Source organism: Amyelois transitella, chromosome 26 (assembly GCF_032362555.1).
Source record: "Amyelois transitella isolate CPQ chromosome 26, ilAmyTran1.1, whole genome shotgun sequence".
In the NCBI taxonomy this organism is placed as follows: domain Eukaryota; kingdom Metazoa; phylum Arthropoda; class Insecta; order Lepidoptera; family Pyralidae; genus Amyelois; species Amyelois transitella.
Window position 1 is genome coordinate 5,465,146 of NC_083529.1, and position 12,127 is coordinate 5,477,272.

At 36.3% G+C, this 12,127-nt stretch overlaps 1 protein-coding gene across 1 annotated transcript in view; it reads left to right on the plus strand.

Annotated features, from left to right (window-relative positions):
• The first annotated feature begins 11,052 nt into the window (after positions 1-11,052).
• The window catches only part of LOC106131934 (cell adhesion molecule Dscam2), a 29,940-nt gene continuing 28,865 nt past the window's right edge, over positions 11,053-12,127 (plus strand). The window contains exon 1 of the mRNA XM_060951731.1: positions 11,053-11,145. Coding sequence (XP_060807714.1) covers positions 11,053-11,145 — 93 coding nt within the window. The remainder of the gene's footprint in view (positions 11,146-12,127) is intronic.

The window sequence follows — 12,127 nt, forward strand, 5'->3', positions numbered from 1 at the left end:
ATACAATAACTGTTTGGTACGTGATCTAATTAAATTCCCTGGTGCAATAAAAATCGGGAGTTTCGGGAACACTTGAGAATTCCCGATTTGTTACTTCGACAAGCGTCTTGTGAATTTTAATTTACATTTTGTTCGAGTTTGGATTCGGTATGCCGTGTGGTTTCCGGCATTCTAGAATAGAATCACTATTCTAGAATGCCGGAAACCATACGGCATATATTTCCATTGATGTCATAAAAGGCGACTAAGGGATAGGTTATATGATAGGCTTGTAAACTTGGGATTCCTTCTTGTAGGTAGTAACCTGTCACTATTTGAATCTTAATTCCGAAAATTCTTTCCGCGACTGTTGGTCTGTCTGCCCCGCAAGGCATAAAGACGTTACTATATGTATGTTCAATTCAGTCGTATAAGATGTATTAAAAATGTTTATTGAAATTACATTTTTTAATACGCATGATCACAGGCGCACCCTGGTCTCCTCTCCAGAGATGTGAGGATCCAACCGGAACTAACCCCAGGAATATGAATGAATAATTCACTTAAAAAAGCCAAAAGTTCCTTTTTGTAATATTATTTTGTTTATTTTACTGTACTTATATGGATAAACATCCCAGGCCAAATCAGAGAAAGTTCGTTTCTCATCATGCCCTGGTCGGGATTCGAACCCGGGACCTCCGGTGTCACAGACAAGCGCACTGCTGGCGCTGCGCCACTAAGACCGATAACTATAACTAAATATATATATATAGTACCGTGTGGTTCCCGGCACCAATACAAAAAAGAATAGTACCACTCAGATGGACTTTCCCATGGATGTCGTAAAAGGCGAATAAGGATAGGCTTACAAACTTGGAATTCTTTTTTAGGGGATGGGCTAGCAACCTTTTACTATTTGAACCTCAATTCTATCATTAAGCCAAATAGCTGAACGTGGCCATTCAGTATTTTTAAGACTGTTGGCTTTGTCTACCCCGCAAGGGATATAGACGTGACCATATGCATGCATGTATATATATATATACATATATATATACATGTACACGTGCCAATCTACTTTACATGTTCTCGTTAAACTAAGTACCAAGTATTTAGTTTCTGAAACAGGATCGCTACTATCGTGTTACTTGTCCCGGGCTTAACTTATTTCTATTTTAACCACCGTGGTGGATAAAGGGGGTATTATTGATTTGTTTTTTTTAGTTTCTTACGGAATTAATTTATTTTATTAGGCACAATAGTTCATTTTAAATGAGTTCTTATATAAAATCACGCCTTTCTCCCGAAAGGGTAGGCAGATTAGGAGTGCACAAACCGCAGAGTTTGAATAAAGAGAGTTATGATATGTGGATGAAGCGAAAGAAGTATGCAGAGATCGGGGCATGTGATAAAATGTAGTCTCTGCCTACCCCTCCGGAAAAAGGCATGATTTTATGTACGTATGGGTAGGCAGAAACTACATCTTTACACATGTCACCATTCATATATACTTCTCTCGCTTCATTCATAATTCATGATTTAAATAATTCAATTATTTGCAAAACAGAATTTCTATTTTAAAGACACAGTATTCATTGGCAAAATACTTATTAAAAATCATGATCACTACATAGTATAAAGTCCCCTTATTTTTCTCTGTCTGTGTGTATGAGCTAAACTCGGAAAGTTGTGGATGGATTTTATTCCTGTTTTGTAACGTTGAAAAGAGGGTTTTTCTGGATATGGTTTGTAAGTATATCAATAAATGCTGCCCGCGCTAAGCCGAAGGGGGTCGCTAGTAAAAAATAAAATAAACATTGAACCGACATCAAAAACTACCTTATTACATTTACAGTCTTCATATTGTTTTCAATTTATCTCAACGTTAAAAGCTTTAAAGTCGACTTTTACTTAAAAACTCCCGTCCACTAACGCACATATTTTAACGATACTATTTTACAAAAAAATCGACTTCAGTTTTTAAACCTCAAACAGCTTGTGTTGGATTTTGTTTTGATCAAAGGTTTTTGAGGTCCTTTCACTCACTCTGAATCAAGGAGCGAGCTTAAAAGTTGTCAGTCATGAAAAGCTCCTTTGAAAAAGGATTTCAAAATGTGCCCGGAGGGGGGCAAAAAGAAAAACAGATGATCCCGAAATAATTATACATGTACCGTAACTCTAAAACGTCTAGAAGGATATACACAGTTAAAAAGATAAACTTTTAATAGCACCATAAGAAAATGAATATAATAATGGTTTAAATTTACATACATAAATGCATGTTATCACGTCTATATCCCTTGCGGGGAGGACAGAGCCAATAGTCTTGAAAAGACCGAAAGGCCCCGTTCAGCTGTATGGCTTTAAAATGTAATTGAGATTCAAATAGTAAAAGGTTTCAAGCCCATCACTTACAAGAAGAATCCAAAGTTTATTAGTCTACCCCTGAGTCCTTATCTATCTATTAGAAACGTCATCTATTAGAAAGAGAGTGAGTGGTACTATTGTTTAGTGCCGGGAATCACACGTTTAAAATATACTACATATGTATATCTTCAAAATACATAAAAAGTAACTGACAGACATATTAACGCACAGCCAGAATCACTCTAGTAAATGGTTTTTAAGTTTTCCGAGGTGCATTTAAAGATGCTTTTAGTATTGTACTACTCATTAAGTTACCGATGTGATTTATTATATCAAAAATAATCTTTATTATTACAGAATAAAAATATAAACACCTACTCTTAAAAAATTCAATCTATCTAAAAGGACATAAAAACACTTCACGCTATCATTAGACAAACCAAACTTTATTATAGGGGCGTAAAGTTGAAATTGCAGCGGTCCACGAGTACAGATTAGTCAGGGAGGCAACTTCTCAAAACCGCTATAGAAGTTTGTACTGTCGAGTTTCAGAGTTCTGGAACTAAACCGGTTGGAAATTGAACGTAGTACGTTAATAGTTTTTCAAGTGCTTTTTAAATATTTCCGAAGGAAAAGTTTTAATTCGCCCCGCTTTCACTGCGTTTGATTAAAATTGTTCTCCCCTAGGGTGATCCTTCAAATTTTATAGCGTACTAGCTGTCCCGGTAAACGTTGTTTTGCCATATAAATAATTTTTAAGTAATTTCTAGTTAAAAACAATATGTTAAGGATGGACAACCCCAGGTATTTTACACGGGTGTACTCATACATACATATAATCACGTCTATATCCCTTGCGGGGAAGACAGAGCCAACAGTTTTGAAAATACCGATAGGCCACGTGTAGCTGTTAAGCATAATGATAGAATTGAGATTTAAATAGTGACAGGTGGCTATTCCTATCTCCTAAAAGAAGAACCCCAAAATTTATAAGCCTATCCCTTAGTCGCCTTTTACGAGATCCATGGGAAAAAGAGTCGAATTCTTTTTTCTATCGGTCTTCTCTAGTTGTTTCAATTAATTTATGAAGTTTTTAAGGAATTAACAAAAAAAACTCTTTCTTTATAGGTATTTATGACGGAGATGAAACAAGAAGACACGCATCAAAGTAAGTAAATAACTTTTGAAATAGTTTTTTTTCTCTCATCATCATTCACCTGGCTTATTATAACATACATACATACACATAGTCACGTCTATATCCCTTACGAGGTAGACAGAGCCAATAGTTCCGAAAAAACTAAATGGCCACATTCAGCTGCTCGGCTTAATGATGGAATTGAGATCCAAATAGTGACAGGTTGCTAGCCCATCGCCTAAAAAAAGAATCACAAGTATGTAAGCCTATCCCTTAGTCGCGTTTTACGACATCCATGGGAAAGAAATGGAGTGGTCCTATTCTTTTGTATTGGTGCCGGGAACCACACGGCACGGCTTATTATAAAGTGCTGAGAATCACAAGTCTACTGATAGGAATTATCCTAATCACTTAGGTACCAATTTGAATTCAGGACTTCTAAACAGCGCGTCGTAAGTACTCTCAAGTTAACCCTGCGGCTTCTCTCAGCGTGCAAATTATGCACCAGCACGGAGATTTACCGTGTAGGAGATAGTCAAACAGGGTTAAAGTTGGACGAAGTCATACTAAACGAACGGTTTTGGAGTGATTTAATTCTATCTCTTTCAAACATCGCATTGCATGTAATCTCTGCTTTTGCATTACCTACTAAGTAATTGATAGATAGACAACTTTCTAATTTTGGAGAGACTTAAGTTTCACCTTCATATCATATTTGGTTTGATGTAAATTCGGCTCTGCGCCTTAGATACCACTTCTGACCCAAATACATACATATAGTCACGTCTATATCCCTTGCGGGGTAGACAGAGCCAACAGTCTTGAAAAGACTGATAGGCCACGTTCAGTTTTTAGAATTGATGATAGAATTGAGATTCAAATAGTGACAGGTTGCTAGCCCATCGCCTAAAAGAAGAATCCCAAGTTTATAAGCCTATCTCTTAGTCGCTTTTTAACGACATCCATGGGAAAGAGTGGTCCTATTCTCCCTACTCTTCAGCTTTATAATATTAGTATAGATATAAATTATAATAATAGATGTAAATTCTTTTACACATAATACTGTCCCATAAAGACTTAACTTATTGCCGTGTGGTTCCCGGCACCAATACAAAAAAGAATAGGACCACTCCATTTCTTTCCCATGGATGTCGTAAAAGGCGACTAAGGGATAGGCTTACAAATTTGGGATTCTTTCTAGGCGGTAGGCTAGCGACCTGTCACTATTTGAATCTCAATTCTATCATTAAGCCAAATAGCTGAACGTGGCCATTCAGTCTTTTCAAGACTGTTGGCTATGTCTACCCCGCAAGGGATATAGACGTGACCATATGTATGTATGTATGTAAAGACTTAAATACAGACACCCGAAATATTATAAATTCACAGACATTAAGCAAATTAACACACACACACGCACACATACACACACACACACACACACACACGCACACACACAGTCCATATTACTTCATTCAAATACCACCATTGCTTTACGTGCCACGTCGACCACGCGCATGCCATAAACATATCAGACTATAAATTGAGGCGAACATTATGCGAAGGCAGGTCTGGTAATTTCATTAATACCAGTTTAATTTATGTGGAGTTAACCATCGCTTAACTAAACTATGTCGGAGTTTTGTAGTAGATGGTGCGATGTAGTACCTACTTTCAGTCAGGGTTGAATCGGAATATTATATAAATTATTTATGTAAAACATTACATAACATAAATCAATACAAAAAAGAATAGGACCACTCCATCTCTTTCCCATGGGTGTCGTAAAAGGCGACAAAGGGATAGACTTACAAACTTGAGATTCTTTTTTACGGCGATAGGCGAGGAACCTATCACTATTTAAACTCAATTCTATCATTAAGTTAAATAGCTGTTGGCTCTGTCTATCCCGCAAGGGATATAGATGTGACCATATGTATGTATGTATGTACATAAATCACGTCTATATCATCCTTGCAGGTAAAATGGAGCCAATAGTCTTGAAAAGACTGATAGGCCACGTTCAGCTGTATGACTTTATGATGGAATTGAGATTCAAAAAGTGACAGGTTGCTAGCCCATCGCCTAAAAGAGGAATCCCAAGTACACTCGTATAAGCCTATACGGTAGTCGCCTTTTACGACATCCATGGGAAAGAGAATGAGTGACCCTATTCTTTTTTCTATTGGTGCCGGGAACCGCACGGCATATTTTATATTTATGAACGATGATAGAACGATGATGATAGGCAAATCTAACCCGTTTATATATTATTTATATATATGATCTCATATAAATAAATAAATCTGAACAATGTATTCTCTCGTCCACATTTTTATTCTTAGTTTGGATAGTTGTGAAGTTGACGTTGTTGAAGAAAATGCTGCAGTACAGTTTGTTACCGCTTCTTCTACAGTGACGCCTTGGAAGCGGCAGTAAACTCAGGTTTAAGTAATTTATTTGACGTCAACCAATGTTGTGAAATATTTGACTATTATTATTAAGCGATATGAAGTATCCTATAAAGAGGAAAGAAAACTCTTTACCTCCAACTTTCTAATCCCGTACATTAGTGATGGCACCAACGCGCGCGCAACGTGCTGCCTGCCGGACGAGATTTTTAGACAACTTCTTACATTGTGTATATGAATCATTTAATATTATACTTTTTCTGCATTTATGTCTCTCCTGCCACGCCTTTTTCACTGCCGTACATTAGTGCTGGTACCAACGCGCCTTTATGCGCCACCGACACATTAACTTTTTACTTTAAATGAATTATCTAGTTTTATACCTTCCAAACACATGTTGTTAGTCATAAATTCACTGAAAATTATGCCAAGGCATGCGTTGTGCGGTAATTACATTAATCTCCGTTAAATTTATGCGTAGTTAACCGTTGTTTGACTAAGCCATGTTTGTTTTGGTATGGTATTATTAGTGGGCGAATATTGACCCGTGATTTTACACGACTGCCTATTATCTATACTAGTGTTTGAAAATCCAGTTTTAACTCCATTTCTTTCCCCATGGATTACGTAAAAGGCGGCTAAGGGATAAGTTTATAAAATTGGCATTTTTGTTTTAGAACAAGCTAGCTAGCAACCTGTTACTATTTAAGTCTATCATTAAGCCTAACAGCTGAACGTGGCCTGTCAGTCAAGGTTGCTGACTGTATCTACCCCTCAAGGGATATAGACGTGATTATATGAATTAATGAAAGTTTTAAAGCTTCCATGCCGGTTTGATAGCAAAGAAAAAGATGTATGATGCGCATTTTTTCGTCAGATGGAAAATGCCAATCAAAATAAAGGTTATTATAACTAAGATAATTTTTTTGACAACGGACTAGTCACTATTTAAACCTCAATTCTATCACCAAGCAAAACAGCTAAACGTGCCCTTTCAGTCATTTTGCGACTGTTATTCCTGTATACCCCGTAAGAGATAAAAACGAAATATTTTTATTTAGATATACTTACCCAAAAAAGATTTGAAATGTTAAGAAGTGTCATACTACTCTGTCAAGAAAGTAGCGGGAAAAGATCAATAATACACAAACTGTTTGTTATTCATCCAAATTTATTTTATCACCTTCAAAATATGCTCCTTTAGAAACGATACACTTACGCCAACGAATAATCCAATCATCAAAACATTTTTTAAACGCTGTTTCCGGAATTGAGGTCAGTTCTCGCCGCGAATTCTCTTTTATGTCTTCTACCGATTGAAAACGGGTGCCACGAAGTGGTAATTTGAGTTTAGGAAAAAGAAAAAAGTCGGCTGGAGCCATATCTGGTTAATATGGTGGTTGCTCGATGGTATTTGTTGAGTGTTTGGTTAAAAATTCGTTCACAATGATGGCCTTGTGCGAAGGTGCATTATCATGGTGCAAAATCCAAGAATTTTCTTTCCACAAATCTGGCCTTTTTCGTCGGATTTGCTCTCTTAAACGCCGCATAACACTCAAATAATATTCCTTATTTACAGTTTGACCTTCCGGCAAGAATTCCGAGTGCACAACACCGCGATAGTCAAAGAAAACAGTCAACATGACTTTGACTTTTGAACGACTTTGGCGTGGTTTTTTCGGTTTCGGTTCAGTTGGAAGGCGCCACTCCGAAGCTTGTTGACTAGTTTGCATGTCAAACTCGTAAACCCACGTCTCGTCACCAGTAACAATGCGTTTCATGAATGTTGGGTCGGAATTGACTCGTTCTAGCATGTCCTCAGCGACTCTCATGCGATTGAGTTTTTGAAAAAAATTCAGGTCTTTTGGGACTAGCCGAGCGGCAACATGTTTCATACCCAAATTATTAGTTAAAATGGTACGGATCGACTCGTGAGATACAGAAAGTTCGGTGGCTATCTCTCTCAAAGTTGAATGAGGATTTTCAGTCACTATTTCCTTCACTTTTGCGATGTTAACTTCAGTTGCAGACGTTGATGGCCTACCAGAGCGAGGCAAATCTTCCATCACATCTCGACTGCTTTTGAACGCTTTGTACCACTCATAAGCACGAGTTTTTGATAAAGTCGATTCACCGTAAGCCTTCTGTAACATTTTCAGTGACTCCGAACACGATATTCCATTGGCAATGCAAAATTTAAGACAAACTCTTTGTTCGATGTTTTTATCCATTATGAAATTAGCAATACACACTAGATATGATATAACTAAAAATAGCACTGTATTTAATGTAAACAACAGATGCAACTCAAACTCCGCGCCAAAATGGAAAACAGTTGTGCCAATCTAACAACAACAAAAAAAACAAAAATTTGAATTTGGAACCATAAATAAATAATCCATTCCCGATACTTTTCTGACTGAATGTATGATAGATATTGAACAATTTCAATCTCTTACATTTCACAAAATTTCCAAGTTTTAAACTAGCAGAACATGACTTCAACGTATTTCAGGCACAACTTTTACTGTATTTGAGTAGCTCCCAGCTACATCTACGGCATGCAAGTGATGGTAAACTATCGATAATTATAAATATCGATAATTTTTATGTCGATAGTTATCTGCTTCAAAACCATGATCAATGGAAGCAAATAATAGCAGTTAAACATGAATATATAATACTGCTGTTACAACTATGACAAAAAATGAGAAAATCGAAAGAAGTCTTCGAAAATTATCATTAATTGTGTGTTATTTTTTTATATAATACTGAAGAATTTAGAAATCTTATATCTAATCGGAGGGGGCAGAGACTACCTCTTTTCGCTTGCCACGATATCTGCATACTTCCTACGCTTCATCCACATTCATAGCTCTCTTCATGCAAGCCTCTAGACCTGACCCTTTACCAGGACGTCCATATCTTATCTTTACATATAGAAATCTTATCTTTAGAAATAACTTTCCAACTATATTTTACTAAAAGCTGACTTACATTTTCGTTGTTTGATTTTATAAAAAAAAGATAAATTGGTTCATTGACCCAGCGAACGAAGGGAGTGAGGTCTACATAATCAACTTGCGGTAAAAACATTTTTTTTTTTTATTTTACATAAAAAATACGAAACCGACGAACTGTCATATAAAATGCACTCTCCTTACCGTTGGGTTTTTAATTTGATATTAAATTGAGGTCCAAAGGACAGCATTTTCCAAAATTCCCACGGAAAAGAATTTCTGGTATGTTTAAAATTTACGCGTATGAAATCGAAAACCCTATACTAATTTAACTACATGAGAATATCGATATCGTATTATCGAGCATCACTACGTGCTAGTGCATAATTTGTGAGTTGGAGAATTTGAAGCCGCCGAGGTTTAAAGTTGGGTGCACTCAGGACATGCTCGATTTCGGAAGTTTTGCCTTGAAATCGATTCGTAATAAAATTAGTAATAAAATTGCCTTAAAACAGCTAATTTTAGTCCTAATGGATGAATAAATGAAAGATTTATTTACGTTCATAAGCTCCTCAAACACATAACATAAAAATAAATAAAATAAAACTTAAGACTAAGCAGGTGTGAACTGCAGCAATTCAAAAAGGTCATAAGCTCACAGGATTTCTTTGCTCGAGATGATCAAAGCGCTGGTTTTCAGCTATAACCCGGTTGACCGACTCGGTATTTCCACGGAACTACTAAGTACTACTACTCAGTTACATGTAAATAATCATATTTGTCCATATTTAACGTAATATAAATGAACAGTAAAATCACATTTATTATAGAGATATATACTTTATATATCATACATACTAATAATAAACTTACTAATGGGTAGACTGTCACAGAATGCTAACCCATCGCCTAAAATAAGTCCCAAGTTTAGAAGCTTTTCCTTAATTGACTTGACTACGCGAGAAAAGAACTTGCATTCTTCTTTAGCACCAGTCACATAAATAACTCTTATCTATGCAATCTTATTTATGCAAGTCGTGCCGTGTGGTTCCCGGCACCGATACAGTGCCGTGTGGTTCCCGGCACCAATACAAAAAAGAATAGGACCACTTAATTTCTTTCCCTTGGATGTCGTAAAAGGCGACTAGGATAGGCTTACAAATATGGGATTCTTTTTAGGCGATAGTCCAGCAACCTGTCACTATTTGAATCTCAATTCTATCTTAAAGCCAAATAGCTAAACGTGGCCTATCAGTCTTTACAAAAACTGTTGGCTCTGTCTACCCCGTAGTATATATAGACGTGATTATATGTATGTATTATGCAAGTTACTCCGAGTCGGTCAACTTTAGTAGATCCCATGATGCCTTTATAATGGGAGGAAGGCAGCGCCGGAGGGGTTTTGGTTCGGTAGGCTGGCATATTAGGTGCTACGAGTCCCATACTTCCCCCGGTTGAAGACTTAGGAGTCATCCGTAAAAACGATCTCGCCTCCGTTACAAAAAAAAAACAGTTACTCAAATTGCTAATTCAGGGTTCTCTCCCTTCTAGAATAAGCAAACTCATTCTTCTTTCTCCAAAGTCCGGTTCCTCTTAATAACTTTTCCATGACTTAATTTTTTTTTCCAGATTCAACTTGCATAGAAAAACACGCCGGAGAAACGAAGCGAAGCGCCATGTTGGTAAGTAATTTGGATTTTAAAACGTTTCTCTTGTTTCTTTGTGGTCGAATTTATAGCGACAATCAAGCAAAGTGACGGTAGAAGATTAGGGGGTGAATCAAAGAAAAGTCAAACTTTTCGTCTTAATGGTAAAGTACAGAAGTATTTCTTAAATGAGTTGATTTTGGGCAGGCAGCAGACGTTAAGTCTTTGCCTGTTTGGATATTTGTGAAGTTGACGTTGTTAAAGAAAATGCTGCAGTGCAGTTTGTTACCGCTTCTTCTGCACTGACGCCTTGGAAGCGGCAGTAAACTTAGTTTTTAAGTAATTTATTTGACGTCAACCAATTTTGTGAAACTAAAAGTTTTGACAATTATGAAGCGATATGAAGTAGGTACCTATCCTATAATAAAATTAATAAAAAATTTGAATTTTTTTTTCAGTTCTTATCATTTGTAAGCTGTCAATGCAGACTTGACCAAATTTGAAGGTGAATTAGTCATTATAGGTCTTTTATTTTGACATTTGTTATAGACATGAACATACAAAGGAAGAAGAGGGATTTGGATCCCAGCAACATAATGATAACTTATCATTTCACTGAAGAAATAGTATCGCCGGGTAAAGATGTAAGTATGTAGTATTTGTTTAGAAATAAAAATTAATTTTAGGTATACTTTTAACTATTTTTACGTAGGTATATTAATTAACTATTTATACAGAGAACAATAAACTTAGGATTATTCTTGTAGGTGATCTGCAAGAAACCTGTCATTTTTTGAATCACAATTCCAATACAAAGTTTAACAGCTAAACGTGGCCTTCGGTTTTTTCAAGACTGTTGGCTCTCTCTACCCCGTAAAAGTTCAAGACGCGATTAAATGTATGTATGTTAACTCACACATACAATATGGGCACTTTGTGGCACACCGCAATGTACAGTCGGAGTGATGAATGAGAATGTAAAATCCATCGATCAACTAGGATTACCAAACAACGCCGAATTAATAGCATTTTGAGCGAAAAAATACTTTTTTTTACCGATTTATTTATTTATAGTATAGGTACAGTTGCCGCCGCATTAAATGAAAAATCTGGTTAGTTTTTGGTTCCGTGAATTAACAGGAATCATATATTAATGCTGTTATACATTTTAATAATTATAAATGATTTACTTTAAGTGATATGGTCGCCTTTTGCTGCTATGCTTTTATACTACACATGATTTATAATATTTATTGTGGCGTAATAAATAAATTATTGTATTTTATTGTTTCATGATTTCAACTTTTTATACCCAACAATTGCCTAAAACAATTTTTAATTTATTAGCCTATCCCTTGATTGACTTTTACTAGACTACACGGGAAGAGAAGCAGCTAGCACACACTCATACACGTACATGGCCGAGGCAGGATTTGAACTTGGGCCTCCTTTTATTAGACCACCTTAACATTTTCTCCACTGACGCTGCTAATCCCAGTTGATCGACGGCTTTTACGTTCCCATTTATCACACTGACCGAACAATACAGTGTGCGGAATGCTCTAGTCATATTGTATATGTATATGCTATCATTCATTCATTCATGTTTTTAATGTAGGCAATGTT